Source organism: Argiope bruennichi, chromosome 8 (genome assembly GCF_947563725.1).
Source record: "Argiope bruennichi chromosome 8, qqArgBrue1.1, whole genome shotgun sequence".
Lineage (NCBI taxonomy): Eukaryota > Metazoa > Arthropoda > Arachnida > Araneae > Araneidae > Argiope > Argiope bruennichi.
Genome location: NC_079158.1, coordinates 107944371 through 107969499, shown reverse-complemented (window position 1 = coordinate 107969499; position 25129 = coordinate 107944371). Strand labels below are relative to the sequence as shown.

General features: G+C 29.0%; 1 protein-coding gene across 1 annotated transcript; it reads right to left on the bottom strand.

Annotated features, from left to right (window-relative positions):
* Window positions 1–434: 434 nt before the first annotated feature.
* Window positions 435–24812, bottom strand: LOC129981563 (tetratricopeptide repeat protein 8-like). Its single transcript, XM_056092457.1, has 12 exons — window positions 24515–24812; window positions 21521–21699; window positions 20105–20261; window positions 11987–12121; window positions 9972–10057; window positions 9735–9822; window positions 9046–9156; window positions 8097–8236; window positions 6728–6899; window positions 5868–5990; window positions 3206–3289; window positions 435–602 (listed from the first exon to the last, which is right to left on the bottom strand). Exons 1-12 carry the CDS (start codon window positions 24614–24616, stop codon window positions 486–488), a joined length of 1494 nt encoding a protein of 497 aa, XP_055948432.1. The 5' UTR covers window positions 24617–24812; the 3' UTR covers window positions 435–485.
* Between the last annotated feature and the right edge of the window lie 317 nt (window positions 24813–25129).

Below are 25129 nucleotides of genomic sequence, written 5' to 3'. Positions count from 1 at the left end.
AATTTAATTCAAAGAATAAATCTGTATAGATATGTGTCCATACAATCAGAAACTGACATATAATACCTAAAACCAAATGCATATTGTCCATAAAAATATAACAATTTAATAATAAAGATGATTATTTTTTTAATGATTATTTAAAGATTTTTGATTGGATGTGAGCACAATTGTGTGAATTGAATTCATCATTTAAGGAATTTTTAATACCTTGAAATACATTAAAAACTTCTTCCAAAAGAAAAAAAAAAAGTGTATTTTTGTTAGCTAGAAATTTTATAAACAATATTGAGCTATTGCACTTCCGTAACCAAAAAGAGTCACACACATTTCATTTGTTCAACAACAACAACAAAAAAAATGATTCACATTCACTATTTACGAAAAAAAGCCACATAAATTATATTTTCTACAAAAAAAAAAAAAAAAAAAAAAAAAAAAAAAAACTTTAAACATTTGTTTATCAATGTGCTTAGTAATTTTTTTTATAATGTGGTAAATAAATTTTTTATTCTTTGAAACAAATCTTTGGAATCTGTGTGCTCAGGGTATGCTTCCAATGACTTCTGCACCATAAAATATGCATTTTGAAGGTCACCCATCTGTTAAATACAAAATCAGATATCATTTTTAAAAAGTTATGAAACATACAGTAGACAAAGGGGAATGTTTTAAAATAGAGAAGTATAATATTCACTCAAAAAGAATTTTGATTTGAATCAAACTTGCTGAATATTATTTTAACAATAAAAACTAAATGCTTATATTTTTGGCTAATATCATTTGTTTTAGTTTAATTGGCTAAATGCTTAAATTAAGGATTCATGATAGAGGAAACAGATAATGCATTTGTTGGCTAAAGCAACGTTGGAGTACCTAGAAAGAAATATAGTTTAATTCCTATACATGGATTAACTTCTTGAAGGACTTTTAGGAGAAATTGGCCCTCATTTGTGTTTTATTTAAGAGAAAATTTCTAACATCCACCTCAAATATATTTCTGGCACACTGAATGAACTATACCATGTGTATTTTCTGTAGGCGGTTCAAGGTCACATTTTCTACCGCGTTACTGGTACTAGACAACCAATAACGAGGTAGAAAAAGTGACCTTGAACCACTACAGAAAATACACAGACTATACACTGAATAAATGTGCAACTCATTCAGTGTGCTAGTTAGAGAAAATGCTGGTCAAAGAAACAGCTGATATAAAGTCTATGACCTCCTACCACTGATTCATATTCTCAGTTATGGATAACGTAAATTCCTAGTAGATTATTGCAAAATATACTATATATTAAAAATAAACTATACAATAATGCTACAACTATCGATCTTAATGCATAAGAGAGAGAAAGAGAGTTTTGATTTACATGCTCATCAAGAATAATCAAAAAGATATAACCAGACAACTTTTTCAGCTTGCCACCTAGCGGCCGCTCGATAAAACTTCAGTCTGTGCTGTGGAGTCAAAGATGAAGCATGATGTTTACCTCCGATAATTGTACTTTTCCTTAAATGTTTCTATTAATTGTTTGTCCTATTATTGTTTTTCGTGTGTTATGTCCTTTAATGTTTCATTAAAAAGATTTAAATCAATTAAGCTTCTGTTTTTTCCCTAGCAGGAATAGTTTTTGACGCCCAACAGTAACTAGTTTTGTTTAAGGTTACAAAGATAATATATGTGTAGAAATTTATTTCTATGTAAATAAAATATTGTTACAGAAGGTTTTATTTTTTTCTTCTTTCTAAATACTAAGTTCACTACAGAGGTGAAAACAAATATTGACACTTTATTCTACATGGAAGTACGAATTCACGATAGTAAAACACAACCGAAGTGTACACAAGAAAAGCACTTAGAGTAAACAACAGTACACAAGCAGAAAATCCGTAGTAAATAACCATATTGGCACAATGCATCCAGTGAGAACTCTTAAGAGAGAAATTTCGCACGATTACTCACAAGTCTCGAATCGCCAGCTATTCTCAGCTGACTATTCACTTGGGCTGAATTCAAATGCTGACTTCTAGCTTTGTCTCATGTCTTTTTACAGTTCTGTGATAAGGCAAAGAATATTCTAGAAAACTATCTATTTTCACTCCTGATCGATATATCGCCGAAATTCCAACAGTTTCGGAAATCTTTTATTTTGTCGCCAAATTTATCAAAGCTAAGATTTTGAATCTACTCAAAAGCCATCAGAACTATCTATAAATCTATCTTCCTTATCAGGTTACTTACTGCGATAGGAAGCAATATAACAAATTCATGGCAATATAATAGATGATAAATATTAATTTGCAATTTAATCAGTGATATAATAAAGTTCTTTACTTCAAAACAATGAAGAACGCAAATGACAGAAAGAATTCTTTAAATCAAATGAAAAATGACAGTTGAAAATAACCTTAAAAGATAAGATTTCGACAGTCTTAGAAGTTTTCTGAATAGAGATCTCAAATTATAAGAAAATCAGTAAATAATATTTTAAATTTAAATTATAATAATTTTAGATAACTTTCAGATACAAAAAATGAAAGAAGAAAGGACACAGGCAGCAAATAACAATTTACATAATAAAGTTATTCATTGGTTTGACAGCATTATTAGATGCATTTAATATGATTTTTTTTTTTTTTTTTTTTTTTTTTTACAAATATGTCATGTGGCATAGCAAAAATATATGTGGAGGGTTAACAGAATTCTTAACTTCCGGGCATAGCTACTGATCTATAATACAACTAAGCAGAAAAAAAATTCAAGTGCCTTAATATATATCTATGGATATAATAAGAATGCCAAGTTAAGTATATAACATGAAGTGGAAAACTAGCAGGTATGGTCTCCTCGAAACTTTCTCTCATACTCTCTAATAAAGTTTTTATCCTCTCCCGCCCCATTAAATTATGGGCCGTGATTTAAGCCACGAAAGCTTTGTATGGCATTGGCGAAAATGAAATATAGATATTTGGCGAAAATGAAATATAGATATTTGGCGAAAATGAAATATAGATATTTGGCGAAAATGAAATATAGATATTTGGCGAAAATTTAGAATATAGACATTTGGCGAGAATCTTTTGGAATCTATCACATTGACGTTTCATAAATAGATACATAAATAAGCGAAAATTTAAAATGTGGTAAAAAATATACCATTTTAGGTGACAGTTTTCATACAAAAGAAGCAATACTTACTTTTTCAGCAAGAAGTGCTTGATTGAAATGAGGTTCAAATAAATGTTGCGCTAGATTTGAAGCAGCAACAAAGAAAGCTTTTGCCTAAGAAAACAAAAGTGAAAGAAAAAATTAACTTTATGAAATCCAGTACCAAAAGCTGTATAAAAGTGCTATTCCGTAGTTAAAATTTGTTGACACATAAACTTTTAAAATATTATTTGCCTATTATAGTTAAAGGCAAGCTAAATTATATTCTTCTAAAACAAAAGAATTTCTTATTGTATTTTTTTCCTGAATTAATATTAAATGAAGATGATGTACTCTTTTACACAACATTGAGCATGGATGCCTTTTGAAATATATTTTAGATTTTTAGTTAATTCAAAAAAAAAAAAAACATAATAAATAATTAATGAAATATTGTATTGATGCTGGCAGTTTTAAAAATAATTTGTAGCTAAGCAATTAACTTTTAGTTAAAAGTTGACTACTGAAATAAGATTTCTGCAATTCTTACACTCCTTTATAAAAATGGCACTATTGTTTAACAATGAAAAAAATTATAAAAGAGCAAGATTAAAATATATGCATACGTTTTACTGTTAGTGAAATCACTTGAATCAATTTCGACTCAAAATTTATAGAAATCTAAGAATTTGGTGCAAAAGCCAAAGTTTAAATTTTGTCTGTCTACTTAAAATATTTCTGAGTTATGGTTACAGGCAGGCAGACATAATTTTAAAAAAATGAGTATTTAAGACTCTGGGTGATCTAAAACGTAGTAATATATTATAATTTTCATTTAGCGATTCTTCGTCTTCTATTTTTTTTTTCTTTTTTTTTTTTTACAATTACAGTATTTTTCTCTTTTGTATACTTCAGTTAATAGGCAGTTAGTTTATTTGGCTTTAGATATGGTGATAATCCATGTAATATTCTATCGGAAGGTAGTATTATAAATTTTCACAAGACCATCATGATATGTTGAATGAACATATAATACCAAAATATAGAGAAAGTATTGTTTTTTTTTATTATAATTATTATACAAGGGGTGTTCAAATGAAAAGATACGAAACGATACTGTGGGTATAAATGAAGACTTTATTTAAAATATACGCAATAAGCCTGAGGACAACGATCCCATCAATTAACGAGCCGAAGGATTCCTCGTTCCCAGAATTCCTGTGGGCGTGACGAGACCCAGTCCTTCACAGCGTCCTTGCGTTCGCGGTCCGAGTTAAAGTGCTTACCTTTCAGATATTTTTTCATGGGACCAAACACATGAAAATCGCAGGGTGACATGTCCAGACTGTAGGGCGATAGTCGAGCTGCTTTTACTTGAACTTGGCCATTCCCGCGTGTGTGACCCTGGAGGCGTGCGTACACATGCGCGTTATCATGGGGAAGAACAACATCCTCCATGAGTAGCCCTGGTTTTTTTTTTTTTTTTTTTGATAGACCTGCGTAGTATTAGAAGTGTCTCACAGTACACATCGGAGTTAATGGTTCTTCTGTGCTCGAGGAATTGAACAAGCAGTGGAACTTGGATGTCGGAAAAGACGGTGAGCAACACCTTGCCTGCTGACGCCACGGCTTTGAACTTTTTAGGAGGAGGTGACAACTTATGCTTCCACTGCATTCTATCCCGCTTGTCTATGGCTTGTAGTGGTGGTAGCAGCTCTCATCATCTGTGACGATCCGCTCCAGGAAAGCGGGATCTTCATGATACCGAAACAGATGTTGAAGTGTTAGCCATTGTGCTGGTCGGTCAACTGCTTTGGAACCCATTGCACATACACTTTCCGATAACATAACCTGTCCTGAACAATTGTCCACACTCTTCCTCTGACATACACTTTCACCGCCAATATTCGCAATGTGACATGCCGATCACTTTTTACTAGGTCGTCCACCTTGTCGATGAGATCGGCTATGATGACTGTGTTTGCCTGGCCTGGTCACGGATCATCAACCAAACTCTCATGGCCTGAACGAAAACGTGCACTCCATTTTCTCACTGACTTGTCTGACACACAGTCTTCAACGTATACGGTGACCATCCGGCGATGAATAATGGCCGGTATAACACCTTCCGCTGTCAGAAATCGGATAACTCCGCTCCTCAATCGTCGAATTTTGCAATGTGAACGCCATCCTGTCTCCACATGGACTGCGAGGTCAATTGGACGGCGCTCTTTATAATAACCTCTGCTTCTCTCTCCTGCGCTTGCTCCGCTGTACGCCGGTACGACTCCAATCGCATCCCTAGATGTCTCGCTACGTACTCCCATAGCGGCATAGGCAAATATATTAACAATTAGGTTGTTGAAGTGGGTTCACACGAGGGCAACTATTACGCGCAATAGAAGATCACGCCTACTTCAGGAAAATCACGTGACTGCAACTGGACAATGGCAAATGGTTGTCCTGTCGGGATAACCATTTGTCATTGTCTCATCGACGTTGTCTCAACTGTTCACACGGGGACAATACAGGAACAACAGCAGAGAGACGACAATTGCGAGCAACTGTTGGTCTCGTGTGAATCCACCTTTACGATGTTTTGTACCTTTTCATTTAGTACCCCTTGTATTATAGCATTAATTTATACCATCATTATTCACATACATATTGTTACTTATTGTCACATAGAAACTGTTAAAAAAAATTCCCTTACTTGATCTAAGTTTCCTTTTGTACCTTCAATAACACCTAGGTTATTATATGATTCCGCATGATCATTATTAGCAACTAAAGCAAGCCTTAGGCATTGTGTAGCAAGACTTTTGTCACCAATGCCCTGAAATAAAATCACACATCAGTGCAAGATGTTTTTGATAAATAGATTTAGAAGATTTAAATAAAGGTAATCTAATGTTTTGAATTTTTTCTTTTATTTTTATTAATTCAGAAAAAAAAAAAGTATTAGAATTTACATTACTTTACTTTAGACATATATAAATATTATCTCCAGAAAACAACAACTTAATGGTGTTGAAATATTAAGTAATAATTATATAATATAGTATATAATTAAGTAAAAATTGCATAGTATAGTATAGAGTATAATATAGTCATATAGTTAATTAATAAATGGAAATCAAAATAACTGGTCTGGAATCTATATATGAAAAAACTAAATTCGAAATACATAATATTATATTATTATAAACAGAGTTTATACAATATCAATTAATATTATAACTACAAAATCCCCAAAACATACATTATGTTTTAATTTTATAGAGAAAAATACAAGATTTTTAAAATTTTTAATCCTAGAAATTAATAAAATATTACAAGGAAATAAGAAAGATTTGAAAAAAACACATGATTTTATTAAATTTTCATTTAAGAAAAAAATTAGATATTCATATAAATTAGTATTAGAATATTAAAGAAAATTTTAATAATCTACATATGTCCTTTACTTTTATAAGGAAAATCTATAAATTATTCAATTTTAGTAATAAACTTCTAAAATTATTTTAAAATTTTATTATATAAAAAAATTGCAACTTTATATAATTCTCTTACCAATGCTAAATGAGCAATATTGTACCATACATCAGGTAAGGTTTCGTCGGTAGCTAAGGATAAGGCTCTTTCAAAACACATAATGGCCATGTCATTTTGCTGAGAATAAAAGCAACATAAAGCCAAATTGTTATATAGTTCACTATTGCAAACCCCCATCTGCAACAACCTCCTGTAATAAATAACGGGGGGGGGGGGACATTAATGAAGAGTAACAACAGAAATGCATTAAAAAATCTCACAAAATCATTGTTTGTATTCATTTCTAGATAAGTCAGAGGGTACTAATATATTATGGAAATAGGAATATTATATTACAGAAAATAGGACTTTTAAAATTTTAAAAGAAAAATTTAATATATCATCAATGTATATCTAAAAATATAGAAAAATTTTATGAATATTTTGATTAATATAATTTATAGATTCTTTTTCTCAGGTGTAAAATTTAAATTAATCTATTTAGTATTTAAATTAACAAAACAATAAAAAAATAATATTGTATATCATACAAAATTTTTATAAAAGCACTTTTTACTTTACACTCTCAAAGTACAAATTAATTCATTTTTGTTTAGCTATTTTTCAACTCATGAAAAGTTTATGAAGAAAAGAAAACAGAGTTTAATACAGGATTAAATTAATAATAGAAAATATAAAGTCTCAAGCAAGACAAAATGCATTTAGATTTAATGGACGATTATCTTTAAAATCAGATTAAACAAACTCAAAATATAATTTCGTTTCAAATAACTATTTATCAATCTTAAATCTTATCTGAATTTTTTTGGAAGCTGAATTCATTGATATGAAATTCCTGTCCTGTGGAATTCACATTTAAACATTTGATTATTTCTGCCTGATATTTAACTTGAATCTAATCAATACATGTTTCTCTAAAAATTATTCCAGAAAATACTTGCATACCTGTGCTTTTTTATTGCTTTACTACAAACCATAATTATATTTATCTATAAAACATCTAACTACCCTATTTTTTTTAATGACTCATAGTTATTTCATCATTTTTTTTTCTCTTGAATAAAATTTTAAGAAATACAGAAAACACTTTCAATTGAACATAAAAAAATATTTGATTTTAAATATTTAATGCATAATATCAATCATGGGAATGGATAAGTGTGTTCAAAATAAAATTAAATAAACAAAACAGGACTTCTTTAAAATATCTGGTTTAAATTTATAATTATGTACAAATGTATAATTATTAATTTTTGCTTTAAAATTGCAAATATTATTATTACATGATTTATAAAAAATTTTAAAAATTATTTCAAAGCTTGAAACTAAATTACTATTAAAGAATTAGATACCTATTTTATGATTTTATAAACGGAAAAAAAATCACCTGTAATATCTTAATGCAACTTCAGGTTGGTCATTGTAAAAATGGTGAGCTGCTATACATGCAATGGCTTCCACATCAATAGCCTCATAATTCAAAACATCCTTGTAATATTTTACAGCAAGGTCTAAATCATTAAGTTCCTGAAATGAATAATATGTAAAAAGTAAATATAACCATAGTAGACTTATCAAAAACCAGATTTTAAAAATTGTGCAAATATCTTAAATACAATTAAACATAAAAGATTTCCTTCTCCTCATCATTCAAATGTTTTTATTAAAGAATGTCACAGATATAATTGATTTTCATCGATAAGTTCCCATTTTCTTGTAGATATAGACCACCAGTCATAAAGAAACAAAATTTTAGTCTCGCTATTCTTTAGTAAATGCCAACTGGAATTGCCTCAGAGCAAACATTTAAATGTTCTTTAAAATGAGACAATTTATATGCTCAATAACAAAATAGATTTCTCATATCTATTTACTATTTATAATACTGAATGATTTAAGAGCCACCAGTATTGTTTCCCTCTTTTACATACAAAATAAAGCAACACAAACAATTACTCCTAAGTTGATGAAAATTTCGAGCGTTTTCTACAATTATTCTACAAAAGGGAAAAGATTTTCAAAAAATTGGCAGAAATTTCACTATATATAGAGATGAAAAATTAAAGAAAATCTTTAATTTAAATCTTTAATTTAATCAAGATACAAGTTATTTAATGAAAAAAATACTAATATATTATATATAGAGATGAAAAATTAAAGAAAATCTTTAATTTAATTAAGATACAAGTGATTCAATGAAAAAAAAATACTAATATATTCAGAAATAAATGAATCATTATTATTATGAAACACTATTAAATTGAAAAGTAAAAAAATCATAAAGATTCCAATGAGATAAAGTGACATAAGTATGAAATACAAATATAAAAATTTACCTCATAAATACGTGCAGTATGAACCATAAGAAACACTTCTTGAGGAAACTTTTCTAAACCTTGTTTATAAACATCCAAAGCCGCTAAAGGCTGATCTAATCCTATGTATACCTATAGTTGTGATAACAAAAACTCAATTAATTTTTAGCTTAATAATTTTATCTTAAATACATTTAATGAAAATTCTTCTTTATCAGGGATTAAAAAAAATACTATAAAAATAATTGTAAAATCAGTGTTAATCCTCAGATATTAAATTAGAGTTGGTAAGCTAAGTCTGAAAATCAAATAAAAACTTTATTACGTAAAAAAGTAATATTATTTTAAACTAAAATTTCTCTATTTACAAAATAAAAATAAAATTTTATGTAACTGCAGGTAAATTATCATTAATATTGTAATGTATTTTTAAAAATACCTGATTTTGTAATAGATTCTATCTAGTTAATAGTCAATACAATTATTTCTTTTATTTTTTTAAGTTATAAAAATAGAAACATATATACGCATTTTCATATTTGCTTAATGACTGTGGATCTAAAATTTAGCCTTATTATAATTAAGTAATAAGAAAGTAAAGTGAGCTTTAAAAGTAATGAGAAACGAAAACAATGATGTACTTAGTTTTAAAAATAATGAAAAACAAAAACAATAGCGGCAAAAACAATTTCACATAAAATTAAAGTTACCTTTCCCAACCACAAATATGTGTCAATCATATCCTGCTGTTTGATTGCAGACTTAAACTGCTTCTCTGCATCACGAAACATTCCAAATCTAAGAAAAATCAAATAACAAAATTTTTACTATTAAATTTATATTTTCAAAATCGTAATTTAATTGGTAAGATGAAATTTCAGTAAGAAATACAAAATAATACTGAAACATTGTATTTCTTATTTTACTCCTTTTATAAAAAATATTACCTGTAATAACATTTTCCTAACTGGAATTTCCACCACCAATCTTCAAAGCGGCAAGCTTGTGTTGCTTGGGCAGCTATATCTAAGGCCTGAAACAAAATTATCAAAATAGGCATCAAATTTTTTATAAGCGGGCATATTATTTTTGCATCCTATGTGCAGTTACGGTTTACTTTAAAAAATAAATAAATACATTTTTTAAAAAGTGAATGCTGTAACAGAAAAACAGAAAATTTTTTACAAAATCTTAATTAAATTTTTAATTAATTTTAAATTAATTGAAATTTTAATGTTCTCACTCAGTAACTCCAATTAATATTATTGCATTTGAATATTTTAAAACCACTTTAAAGCTTAAAAATTATTTGCAGTGATTATTTTTTTTCTTTAATTTCAAAAAGTTCTTTCCTTAATTTCAAAAATAACAATACTTTATGTTGCCTAATATATATTTTCTAGTATATATATTTTGCCTAATATATATATCTAGTAATGAAATAACAAGATTGTGAATAATCAACATAATTACTTTAATAATTCTCATCCAACTAAGAAAAAATTGATTTTTCAGTATATTAGTTATTAATCTTTTAAAATGTTTCAGATCATTGGATACAATTTTTTTTAAACCAGATAATATTTTTAACTAATGTTCTGTAGGAGTTCTTAAGCACAGAGTACAATGGCTGATTCAAATATGCCAGGTAAATCAAGATAAATCAAGCCCAACAGATTATCCTGCTATGATGTTTCAAATAAGATGATTGAATTACTTTTAGTATTTTACGATTTTAATTCTAGTTCAATATTAATTGAAACATATAATATATATTTATGAAATTAGCTATGAATATTGAACCCTGAAACAAATATATAAGATGTATTGACATCTTACAAAGGAAATCGAATTATATCTAATTTATACCTCTTTCTGGCTGTAATTTCTGTATTTTTAGAGAGTGGAAGAGTAAGAGAAGAATGAGCAAAATAATTTTTTTTTTAAATCTGTAAAATATATTATTTAAATTTTTTAACTTTTGCAGAAAATACCTTAAAACATTAAAATAATATAAAATTTTTTAATAAGATTTATATTGAGCAAAAAGTCAAACACCACATTTAACAATAATGGTAATTTAAGTAAGCATATCAGGTATAGTTAGTTAAATACATTATTAATAAAGATTTTATATTCCACTTTTAAATAACATGTAACTCATGTTCACATTTCTTTTAATAGTCCTAAAAAGTTATTACAAAATTCAGCATATAAAGTGAATGAAATTGCAATGAAAGTCAATATGTTTATATACACTAAAATTTCTGATGAAAAGTAATTTTGTAAATAAAAAAATATATATACATTTGTTACTAAATTGGATATTTACATTCACTTCTATCTCATGCCATTGGAGTATGATACTCCCTATTCTATTGTCAATACAAGAAAACATTCAAAATTAGTATGAACTGGAAGGTTGGATACTCAACCCTTCCTAATTTCTTCTCATCCAAACCCTTCTTACAGCATCGTTTGGTTTGGGAAGTCACTGAATATTGGAGGAGAAGCATAGTTTTGAATATATTGAAGGAAAGGAAGATTTAGTATTGTATATTGTAGTGAGGTGTTCATTTAGTGACCACCTTACTAGTTGTAGAATTTTTCATACTTGAACAATCTGAATGTAGATGGGAGAATACAGTAAACCAAATGGAAAAGTAAGGAATACCATCATTCCATTAGCATGTGGTATAGTCATCATGAATAAGAACTGGCAAAAAAAAAAAAAAAAAAAAAAAAATTGAAATGATGTTAAGGGCCACCATTCTATTGGTATGCTATGACAAATTTTCATGACATTTACTAAAAAAATCTTTTCCATACAATGTAATTTAAACTTTGCAATATTTTCAAGTCAGATATGATATTTGTACAGACTATATCAACATATGGTTTGTAGAAATTCTAGTTGTGAAGAAAAGCAAACATAAAAGAAATAGGGATAAACTGCAATTACCTGTCTTATATCATTATCATGATAATAAGCATATTCAAACAGATGCTTTGCAATATGAGGTAAAGCAGCATATTTTGAAATGTTTAGCCTGGCAAAGTTAATGAAAGGTCCATCAGGTTGAGATAACATAGATGCCTGCAAAATAAAAATAAAATTGTATGTATTACTTACTTTTAGATTTAACCATCAATAAAAATTAATATTATATATACTCTATAATTTTAAAGAAATCTTTTAAATAGTTTAGATGTAAAACAGTCTTATTTACCAACAGTTTTGTAATTAAATTACAAAAAACTGGTTAGAGCCCAATAAATTATTATTTTCAATGGCAAAGTAGTGGGAGAGTGTTGGTACCCCATATACCACAAAGATACATTAGCAGTATATTTATTTCATTTTATTATACCATGTGTTCCGCCTTAGAGACGCCTTTCCCCTATTCCAGCTGTAGTCATCAGGAAACCGGCGCATGCGCAGTTTCTGTTGAACTTTGATACGCTTCTTTTTTATTACTTTATGATTCAGAATTTTGTAATACCTAATTAGAGATGTAACGGATGTGTTTCCTGTTGCTGTGTGTGCGCGTGCTTTTGTGATGTTATGTTAATGTGCTTTAGATGTCTTCGTCAGTAGCTGCTTTATGTATAATAAATGGAAAAAAGACAGATCAGGTCCCTTTTATTTGATTACCCACGAACATTTTGGCGCCCAACGTGGGGCCTGATCTAATGGAAAAGCAGCTATGAAGATCGAAAGGAATCAGTAACCAGAAAGGTGAGCGAATATTTTCCTTTATTTAAGAGAAACTCGGACATTTAAAATAATTTAATTTCATGGATTGGAATGTCCGAAGTTAAAAGGAATGAATGTAACAATATAGTGAAATTTGATTTTTATATTTGAAGTTGAATTTTTGTTACATATTGATACTATATTCGCTTTAAAGATATTGGTTACTGATAGAATACTATTGAAATATTGATTGATAATGCATGAATAAATCTAAAATTGATATTGAAATTTGATGTATTAGAAATACAATTTTAATTTGGAGTTTTTGAATATTAAATATAAGAACGATGGATGAACTTTCTAAATTGAGAAAAACCAGAGGTTTGCATAGATCTTCAGTTACAAAGTACATTAACAAAATTAATAGCGATTTGGAAGAGAAAATAGATTCTCTTACCACCAAAGATTTGCAAGAGGCCTTAAATTATTTGAATATATCGTCTACACAGTTAAAAGACTATGATAAACTTATACAAAATCTAATCAAAGATGATAAGGAATTCGAAACCGAAATTGAGTCGGCTTTCGAATACAATGAAAAAATCATAGTTTGTTTGTCCAAGTTATCAGCGCAATTAAAATGTTTACAAGACGAATCGGAGCGCCAATCAATAACACCAAATGTTTCTTTATTAGGCGCTACAGGAAATCCTAATTTAGATGCAATAAACAACACTCAGGAAAGTTCAGCCATTGTACCTGTAAACGAATATAATTTTAAGACCATAAAATTACCTAAACTTACAATTGAAAAATATTTTGGAGACCCCTGTTGCTGGTTAGAATTTTGGAATCAATTTCAAAATTCTATTGATAATAACAAATCTCTGTCAAAAATAGATAAATTCTCATATTTAAAGTCACTATTAGGGGGTGCGGCCGCGATTGCGGTTAATGGCTTTGCGCTCTCAGACGAGAATTATGATCAGGCTTTAAAATTGTTGAAACAAAGATTTGGCAGAGAAGAACTGGTTATTAACGCACACATGTCAAAATTACTAAATCTTGTACCAGTAACTGATTCAAATAATATTTATGGTCTTAGGAAGTTGTATGATACCGTAGAGATAAACTTAAGAAGTTTAGAATCATTAAAAGTTACTTCAGAGATGTATGGGCATTTACTCTATCCCATTTTAATTAAATTGATTCCCGAAGATCTTGTCCTTGAATTTAATAGAAAAAAAGTTGATAATTCGGTGAAGTTCGAATTTAATGTAACTGAATTATTAAATTTTTTAAGAATTGAAATTGAATGTAGAGAATCCTCTGCGTTTATGCATACCGCAAAAAGCGATAAACGCAAAGAAAATTCGCTCCCGAAAGCGAAACAGAATCCTTTCAACAACTTCAGTCGAAACACAGCTAGCTCGCATGATATATTGCGAAGTCCAAGGTCAAGCGCAAAACCGAAAGATCTTCAATGTTTTTCCGCGTCAGCATTAAACGAAAATTGTTTATATTGTAAAGGCGAGCATCGATCGGAGTTATGTTCTCAAACCGACTTAGAAACGAAACTCGGTGTTTTAAAACAAGATGGCAGATGTTTTTTATGCTTGAAGCCAAAACATCGAGTTAATGAATGCCGCCAGAGAAGATATTTGACATGTGAAATATGTGGAAAGAAGCATAATAAATCTATTTGCTCTCAAGCAGACTCTAATACACCCGATTTGAATAAAGATAATAAGAACGTAATTACCGCAATTTCACATTACGATAAAAACAAAACAAACTTTTCTCGCGGTAATATATTTCTTCAAACATGTGCAGCCCTAGTACGCAATGATGAAACAAACGAATTTGAAACAGTACGACTAATGTTAGATAATGGAAGTATGAGAACATTTATAACACGTGAAGTTTCAGAAAAATTAAAGTTAAAAGTAATAAGAAAAGAATCTTTATCGGTATACTCTTTTGGCGCTAAACAAGCAAAGGAACATTCTTACAATATAGTGAGAGTAGAATTAAAAAACCGTGAGGATCCCTCTTTACGTATTGAAGTAGAAGCTTTGGTTACAGAAAACATTTCAGCCACTACTCTTCCTGTACCTAACAACAATATTACTAAAACGTACTATAAATTAAAGCATTTACAGCTAGCTGATAATATTGATAATAGAGGCAAGAATATCTCAATATTAATTGGTGTAGATTATTATTATGAAATCGTTTCAGGCAGAATAAAAAGATTAAACAACAAACTGGTAGCGACTGAAACAATTTTTGGATGGTGCTTGCAAGGTCACGTAGGTTTATCAAATGATTTAATGACCATGAAGATTGTAGTAGATGAAAAGGATATTTCGGACCAACTTAAACAATTTTGGGATCTTGAGAATTTAGGGGTAGAAGGGGTTGAAGAGGATGATTTCGAAAAACATACTGTAGATAAAGAAATTATGAAACAATTTGAAGAAAATATTGTTTATCAAAATAAAAGATATACTGTAAAGTTTCCTTGGAAAACAAATATGAAAGAATATTTAGCTAATAACTTTGAAGTGGCTAAAAGGAGGTTTTCGCATTTAAAATCAAAATTTATTAAAGATAAATCGTTATATTTAGATTATAAAGCTGTTATTGAAGATCATTTAAAAGAAGGTATCATTAAGAAAGTTATAACATGTGAAGAAGAAAAACCTTCATTTTATTTGCCTCACAGGGCGGTAATAAGGGAAGATAAAACTACCACTCGTTTGAGAGTGGTATTTGACGCGAGTTCTCATGCGAAAGGACAGTTGTCGTTAAATGATTGTTTACATACTGGTATCAATCTCATTCCAGATCTTTTTGAGATTTTAATAGGTTTTAGAGAACAGGCTGTTGCCTGAATAACTGCCGACATAAAGAAGGCCTTTCTGCAAATACAGATTGCCGAAGAAGATCAGAATTATACTAGTTTTTTCTGGACGGAAGATCCGGAAAAGGAAGAAGAGGAAATTTTCAAGATGACTCGAGTTCTTTTCGGTGTCAAATCAAGCCCCTTCCTCCTTGCAGCTACAATCCAATACCATCTAAAGAGGTATGTAGAACAATTTTCTAATACCTGTCAAATGCTAGAAAAATCATTGTATGTCGACGATTTAATCTGTAGCCAAAGAGACTTTGATTCAGCTTTTAAAATAAGCCTAGAATGTTATAACATCTTTAAAGAAGCGAGCATGGAATTAAGGAAATGGAAAACTAATTCAGTTGAGCTTCGTGATAAATGGAGAGAGGTGGGTTTAGAAATAGATGAAGAAAAATATTCAATTAATGATAACTCTGCTTTAACTCCTTGTAAAGTGCTAGGATTGGCCTGGGATTCCGATTTAGATATATTCCAGTTTGACACTCGAAGCTTAGAGAAATTCCTGTCTAAAAAGGTAAATTCCAAACGATATGTTCTTCAAGTAGCTGGACGCATTTTTGATCCAGTAGGGTTTTTAGGACCTTTTACCATCAAGATAAAATGTCTAATACAGGACATTTGGTGCTTGGGATTAGACTGGGATGACCCTCTCCCGAAAACACTGATCACTAAAATAAATGAATGGTGCGAAGAAATAAAAAATTTGCATCTTATTAAAATACCTAGATATTTTTTCGCCGAAGCGAAAACCAATGAAATAGTTGAAGCTCAACTACATTGTTTCTCCGACGCCTCTAAGAGGGCATATGGAACTGTAGTGTACATTAGAGTCTTATTGAAAAACGGGGAAATCAAATCAAATTTAGTCGCTTCAAAAAGTAGAGTAGCCCCTCTAAAGACACTTTCGATCCCAAGATTAGAACTAATGGGTGCTCTTTTAGCAGCAAGACTAAGCTGTAAAATAGTTAAGTGCATTAACTTTCCTGTTACACGATTCTTCTGGACTGACTCTTCAATTGTTTACTATTGGATGAAGGGTGACCCTGAAAGATTTAAAGTGTTCGTAAAAAACAGAATTAAAGAAATCCAAAATCTAACCAATCCCACTGAATGGAATCACACTCCTGGAACTGATAATCCGGCTGATCTAATATCAAGAGGGTTAACGGTACATGAACTGAGAAACTCTAACTTCTGGTGGCATGGGCCAAATTGGTTGTTAAAAAATGAATGTAAATGGCCTAAATTAGCTAAAATAAATAATGAGACAAATATCAAAGAAGACGCAGACAATTTAGAATTGAAAAAGAATGTTCTAATAAGTTCTACAATAGCAAAAGTAAATCCATTAAATGATGATTTGATTAAAAGATATTCTTCTTTCAGCAAATTAATAAGAGTAACTGCATGGTGTTTAAGATTCTTACATAATTGTAAATCAGCTCTGCAAAACAGAAAGAAAGATCATTTAAATGTAACAGAATTACAAAATGCTACAAAATCTTTAATAAAAATTATACAAATGAGAGAGTTTGAATTTGAAATAAATTGTCTACAAAGGAATAAAGTTCTTCCAAAGAATAATCCCCTTCTGAACTTAAATGTATTCTTAGATAATGATGAACTTTTAAGAGTAGGCGGAAGATTAAAATTTTCTGATCTTCCAGATTCACAAAAATTTCCTCTACTCTTACCAAAGAAACACCATTTCACAGATATACTTATAGAATACTTTCATAAAAAAGCACTCCACTCCGGTGTTCAAACTACTCTGTATTTAATTAGACAGCAATACTGGATACCAGCTGGTCAAGCCAAAGTAAAAAGTGTAATCAAAAGATGCTTAACCTGTTTTAGAGTAAAAAATAAAACTATTCAACAGATGATGGGCGATTTACCAAGAGATCGAGTCATCCTATCTCGACCATTTGAAAAGGTGGGACTCGATTTCGCTGGTCCCATAATTACTAAACCTAATCTAAAAAGATCTAGGGTGACTTTAAAATCATACATTGCAATTTTCATATGTTTTAGTACAAGAGCTACCCATTTTGAAGTAGTGTCTGATTTGACTACTGAGAGTTTTTTAGCTTGTCTTAGGAGATTCATAGCTAGGCGGTCAAAACCCTCAATCATATGGAGTGATAATGCCACTAATTTTAAGGGCGCAAAAAATATTTTGGATTCTCTGCTAAAAGCATGCAAATCGGATTCCGTGCAAAGATTTTGTGCCAAGGAAGGTATAGTGTGGAACTTCATACCTCCAGCATCTCCTCACTTCGGTGGATTATGGGAGGCAAATATTGGAGCTATGAAACGGATCTTGTTGAAGGTGACTAAATCAACAGTGTTGACTTTTGAAGAGCTTACTACGCTGGGGACACAGATTGAAGCAGTTTTGAATTCAAGACCACTGTGTCCTCTTTCTGCCGATCCAGCTGATATTCAACCTTTGACACCTGGCCATTTTTTGGTGGGAGCACCACTGTTGTCAATACCAGAACCCAGTGATTCCTTGACTAACATTTCTTTATCTTCTAGATGGTCTCTCATCCAGTCTCTTAGATCCAAATTTTGGAAAAGATGGAGTCAAGAATATCTCAACTCCTTGCAGTCTCGAGCTAAATGGAAACTACCTGAACTGAACATCAAACCCGGACAGCTGGTACTCCTGAAGGATAATAGCAAGAGCCCCATGGAATGAAACTTGGCCCGAATTGAAAGGACATATCCTGGAACAGATGGACTAGTCCGTGTCGCAGACATCAGAACCCCTAAAGGAATTTTTCGGCGAAGTATCAACAGACTCTGCCCACTCCCTTTCGAAGAAGGTGTTGGACAACTGTCCAACGGGGGCCGGGATGTTCCGCCTTAGAGACGCCTTTCCCCTATTCCAGCTGTAGTCATCAGGAAACCGGCGCATGCGCAGTTTCTGTTGAACTTTGATACGCTTCTTTTTTATTACTTTATGATTCAGAATTTTGTAATACCTAATTAGAGATGTAACGGATGTGTTTCCTGTTGCTGTGTGTGCGCGTGCTTTTGTGATGTTATGTTAATGTGCTTTAGATGTCTTCGTCAGTAGCTGCTTTATGTATAATAAATGGAAAAAAGACAGATCAGGTCCCTTTTATTTGATTACCCACGAACACCATGTATAACTGCTGCTACATTATTGGGAATCACTATTCCAGCCACAAAAATGATGATGCTGTAAATGAAGTGATGGTTTATTAGAATTTTCAAAATTATTGAAGAATAATATTATTTATCCAGTAAGATCTTTTCAATCAATAAAGTAGCAATATTGCAAAAGTTATTAAATATTATTTTTAATTTTTATCAACAATAATTTTTAACATTCTTTTACAGATATTAATTTTTGTTGCATTTTAACAATATTAAATAAACAGGTTTTAATGTTGTCTAATATATTCATTAATATTTTTTGCTAGAACTCTGGTACAAAAAATGTATTCAAAAATTTAAATTTTTCTCCCAGATAATGATAATTTTTATCAAAATATTGAATTAATAATATTTAAAATAAAATACATACAGATAATACAAAAAAAAAAAAGTGTTTTACATAAAAACTGTCAATATCTGAATTTTCCTATGATTAAGGCTAGGCTGATTCATCTATGTAGCTTTAATATCATTGCCTCCCTTTTTCTCTTTATTTGTCAGATTAAAATATACACTAATCTATTTTTAAATATATATATATATATATATATATATATATATATACTAATTTATTAACTATCATTTAGAATTAACCTTTAATACCAGAAACGGTTCTAATTACTGTTTTGAAATGAAATGTAATGTCATGAAATTTCAAGAAATTTCTACAAGCAAAATGTGGGTTTAGGGTGTGATTTAAAGCTTATTTTTTATTTTTAATTCTATAAGAAAACAAAAATATTAGCAAATAAATATCAACAAATTCTACTAAAAAGTATAAACACGTTTTTGAAATAATTGCAGGAAAACCTGCAGTTATGCAGTCACTAGTAATAAGCTGCCTCTAGAATAAACCCATGAAATTAAACAATAAGGGCTCTAAAAACATTATTAAATTATAAAATGAATCCTTCCAAAATGTTAGAAAAATAAGCATAAAGATAAAACTCGCTGAAGTATTAAATAGGCTTTTCCAAGCTTGACTTCGGTATACCTATGAAATATAATTTATATTATTTTGAACAAATTTAGCTCAGTTCAAAACAGTTCAGACAGAAAAATAGGTCTTTGAATAGAAAATAGAAAAATTATGAAATAGGAATAGAAAAAATAAGTCAGGACCTTAAATATGAATGTTCCAAATCTGAGTTTGTAAAAAAAAGAATTATTAAAATTTTGGAAGTTGAACTACTAACAAAAGTGTTTTAATAAAAAACGCACACTTAATTTTATAATTCCTCTTGATAAAAATAAAACAGTAATAAAAAATTACTTACTGTACCCAGGCGTACAAATCTTCCAGAAGAACTTGTTATAGGCCTAGCAGTGAATGCAGTACGTGTTCGTATAGCTTGTTCCATCGTACCAGGTCTACCAGATTGTGTGCCAGGTCGCACAACTCCAGACAGAGGGCGGCCTGATTGTGTAACTGGTCTATCAAAAAAATAATAACACAAATGTTCAATTTACTTTGAAATATTTAAATCACTAAATGCACTTAAATAAGAAAATATTACTGTGCTTTTCCTAAAAAAATAATGCTTCTAGAAATTAAAGCAAATAAAAAAAAATTATGCTTATTTAAAATTTTACAGATAATAACTCTAAACTTTAAAATGTTTTAAAGATCCATATCAGGTTACAATAATAATAGTACAGTTTTAAGTAATGCAATGCTTTCCCTATGATCACAAAATACTCAGCAATATTATTATGATATCTTCACTAATTGTATAACATTCAGAATCTTAGCAGCCCCTGGATACATTGTACAATATATTAAATCTCTAGTCTCCATGCTTTGTATAAATATCCACCAAACTTCAATTAATGATTGATTCATATTTCTACAAAAAAATACAGACGGAAATTTGAATGTTGAAATTTAAATATTCTATATTCATCATAATGTACAGACAAAAAAACAATGCAAAATTCATTTTCAGAATCAAAGAGCAGAGCATGAAAGAAAGGATAAAAAAAATGATTTGATCTTTAAAACAATGATGCAAGGTGATGAAGAAAAACATTAAAAAATTTTCTATTCATATGTAGAGCTTTTTGTAAACTTAGAGTTTGGAAAACAGTTTTTTTAAACATTTTCCTCCTGCTCCTGCTTTTTTTTTAATATTGAAGCGAATAAAAGAGAAAAAGAACAAATTATTCTGCATACCTGCATTTTTAATCAGTAGTAGGAAAAAAAAAATATTTCTGTCGTAACATTTAAGGAAGTTTCTTGAAGAAAATCGAAATATTTTTAAAAAATCGTCAAGAAAGACATATTTAAATATTTAAAAATTGAACTTAAATAAGTAACTTGTTTTCCTCTTAAACAATGTTTTATACAAGCCAGTTTAACTAAATACACAAGATATCTTTTTTCAAAGATATATGTTCTATAAACTGAGATGAATATACTTAAAACTCTAACTGAAGAATGAAATTTTTTATATACATATTAACGTGTAGCCATAACATATTTTTTTGCTTAAAGAAATGAATGAAAGAAATGAACTTAATAACTTAAATAAAAATATATTTAATAGTGCATTATTATAAAATAAAATTATATCCTTTTTCTTACATAGTATATTATAAATTAAATTTAATCATGGAATGGCAGTTTTGCAACTGCAACTGAAGTTTATGATGAGCATTCATGTTATAAATATATTCTGAAAAAATAGCTACACCTATAAGCTTGACTAGTTCCTTTCGCAGAATTGGGGTTCTTTAAAGAAGTGCCTGGACGTGCCATCTGTGCAATGGAATTTTCATCCATAATGATATCAGCTATCCCTTCTTCATCTGTCTCTAAATCATCAACATACACCTCTTGGGTGAGGGCTTTCATTTTTAAAGTCCAAGCAGCCTAAAACATTTCAGAATATATTTAATCATACAGATCTTATACTTCAATAATAGAGATGTTTAATTACATTATAAAATAATTTTCCACTAATCACTAGTGCAATAAAAATATATGAAAATATAGGAATGATAATATTTTGTCCCATCTCCAGTCTGTTGAATAAAATATTTTCATTGCTCTGCATTAGCTCCCTCCCTCCATATTGGATCTAAGACATCAATATATTTCTTTATTCAGTCACTGTATAGTAGAGCTTCAGAATGGAATGTAAATTTTATCATCTGTCAAATAAATTAGGGTTAAATAAATATTTAGAGTTAAAATAAACAATTATTCAGGTTATGAAAAAAAAGAGGAGGTTTTTAAATATTGATTTAGAAATAATATTTTACTTAGCTTTGATATTTATAATCCACATAAGCAAGGATGATTTTAGCTAATTGGGTCAATTATTCCTTTATAATATATATATATATTGGGATTTGCTTCTAAGGAGCTCCATATCAAAGTGCTGTCTATTATTGGTTTTCAATGATGTAACTAGGGTGGGAAGACAAGACATATGTCTTGATTACTATTACAAGTAACTCAAAACAATTAAGAATTTAAGAAAGTTTTTTCCCCCCTTAAATTAAAGTCCTTAGAATATTTTAAAAAAATTCTTCATATCAAATCTGAAACTAAATAATGATTTATTTTTTTTTTTTACAAACTGGTTTTGAATTTATTTTTTTTACACCATATCCCTTCTATATAATTTGTTAAAAATTCAGATTGATATTTGCAGCATTAATAGGAAAAGTTATAATTTTGTATAGGCAGAGTAGACTAAAAATTAAAAAAAATATAATTCCAAATTTAAATTTTTATCATTTAAAAATTATAAAAAATAAATATGTCAAAGACATTTTCAGACCACATTATCTTCCTACTTCATGTTTGTTCATTTTTTTTTTTTTTTAAGTTTACTTTAAATTAGAAAATGTGTAAAGATGCGGGGGAGAGGGGAGAGGAGAAAAAAAAATTATGATGCAAGTTTGCTGGTTATAAAGTCAGCAAATTAATATTGTTTTCAAATGGATTCCACATTTACTAAGGTCAGCTATGCAATTAAATTTTTATTTATGGTGGGAGAGAGCACAGAAGTCATACCAGGATATAGACATATGGATATATTTTACTTTCATATATAGGGTAGTATATATTCTGTGTTAACAGACTATCATGATTTCTTTCTCTTACATTGCTAATATGTTGGATCCTTGGTCATATTGTAGATAGTTTCATCCTTGTATCCTTTTACATTATTAAGAATGAGAATTGGATGCTTGCCAATGAGAAAAGCTAAAAACAGATCCCTTCTAGTAATCTAATTTGGTCACAAACCCTAGTTTTAATGAAAAAAAGCACATACATACTTCTACTTTAAAAGCTAATCTTATGAGAAGATTTTAGAATTTTCTCAAATGTTATCTAAAGTTCAACAAATAATTTTCCTTTCATTCAAGTTAATTTATCTTCTAGCAATATTTTCTACTTTTTATAGTAAGTAAATAAAAATGCCATGTATTGATTAAACTTCCAGTTCTCAAAATAAACATTGAATAGCAATATGTATTTGATTATAAATGTAACTTTGTTATCAAAAAACACTGAAGGTTCCAGACGTTTGAAACATAATTTTATGAAAGTTGCTCAATTTTTGTTTCTATTTGAACAACTAATAATCTTTGTTAATTTAAAAAATCAATTTTTGATTTCAAATTTTTTTGAGTATGTCTATGAATATATAAGTATATATTGGCAAGGTGTAGATAATCCAAATTTGGCGAGTCAAAATATGTACAGATACATCAATGCTTGGTCCCTATTTGTAAAAATATCTAATCATAAAACAAACAAAACTAAAAAAATACACAAGTCCAATTTTTATGAATATCATAGAATCATCTTTATGAATATCATTAGAATATCATACAATATTAAAAGCTATTATATAATATCTTGAGTAAATAAGGATGCAATTAACAAAATTTTTGAGTTGGCACTCAATTCTTCCATTATCAAGAATTGCGTTAGTCATATCATATCAAAAATTGTGTTAGTCATATCTATATCTGAAACTCACATTATACAGTCTTTTTAACTTCAAACACAATCCAATGATTTTGTTAACTATATGAGTAAAAACCTAATAATTTTGACATTACAGCAAAAATAGTATTTTTAACCTTATTGACAATCATACTGAATGGTTGTGCAATTAAACTGTTTTGTGTGTTTATGTGGGTTCATTATATATGAAAAACAGAGTACTTATTACCATTTTTTTAATTACTAAGATAAGTTGAATTCCATCTAATTTAGAATATATAGTTATTGAAATAGGCATATAAAACTCGTTAGTCAATGAGATTTTAAAGAAAAATGTAACTAATAATGATATATGATAAAAATACATTTAAAATTAAAATAAGCATGTCTATTTTTACTATTATTTCCTCAAATATTTCTTTTATTAAAATTTTTCTATTCATAGTTTTAATCAAAGGAATAATGTTTCTGGTAAATATGTAACTACAACTTTTCAAAACTATTTCTTGTATGACAATTAATCTATGAAGAATTTGTTTTTATTTTGGCACAAAGAATGTTTAAGAAACCTAATAATTAGAGTTTCAGTTATCTATCATTATGAAAATAGAAACGATAACTGTAATATAAATTCATCCAAAAATAAATTAATTAACAGTATAAATAAACAGTAATGAGAACATAAAAATGAGAAAATTTTCAAATATCAAAACATACATACTTCATCATAAGGTTTTTCTTCTAATACTTTTGTACAGATATCAACACATTTCTCAAAATGATGCCTTCTATAATATGATATAGCTTGAAAAAGTGGATCCATTTTTTTTAAAAATATCTGGAAATAAAATAAGATAGCAAAAAAGGGACAGAAAGTTTGATAAATTTAATTAATTATAAATTATATTTTTATAATGTAAAACAATATATTTTGACAGCTTTTATTTTATCATAAGACACAAATATAACGCGTTTTGTTTTCATTTTGTACAGCATGACTTATCGTTGCTAGGCAACGAGAATTCATTATCAACAGAAGGAAACGTGTTCCCTTCATTTCAGTTTGCTAGCTGAATAAATTGGATTTCATTATAAAAACTGAAAAATAAAATCAAATAAAAATAAAGTGTAACAAGAACTATTTTCTGTCTAGAATGTACGACCAATAATTCGTGGGAAAAAGGATAAAACCATGATAAATTAAATTATGTTCATATATTATTTAAGTTTGAATGCAGTATCTTGTTATAATTAATGACAGGTAAAGAAACTTCTTTTTACTTTCTCGGATACAAAGCAAAAAAAAAAAAAAAAAAAAAAAAAAAAAAAGCAATCA

Excerpts from the sequence above, each read along its gene's own strand:
- LOC129981563 (XM_056092457.1), bottom strand. The coding sequence starts at position 24,616 with ATGGATCCACTTTTTCAAGCTATATCATATTATAGAAGGCATCATTTT. Across the intron at positions 9,157-9,734 it reads CATATTTGTGGTTGGGAAAG|GTATACATAGGATTAGATCA; the intron begins GTAACTTTAATT and ends TCACAACTATAG. Across the intron at positions 6,900-8,096 it reads GTTGCATTAAGATATTACAG|GAGGTTGTTGCAGATGGGGG; the intron begins GTGATTTTTTTT and ends TATTTATTACAG.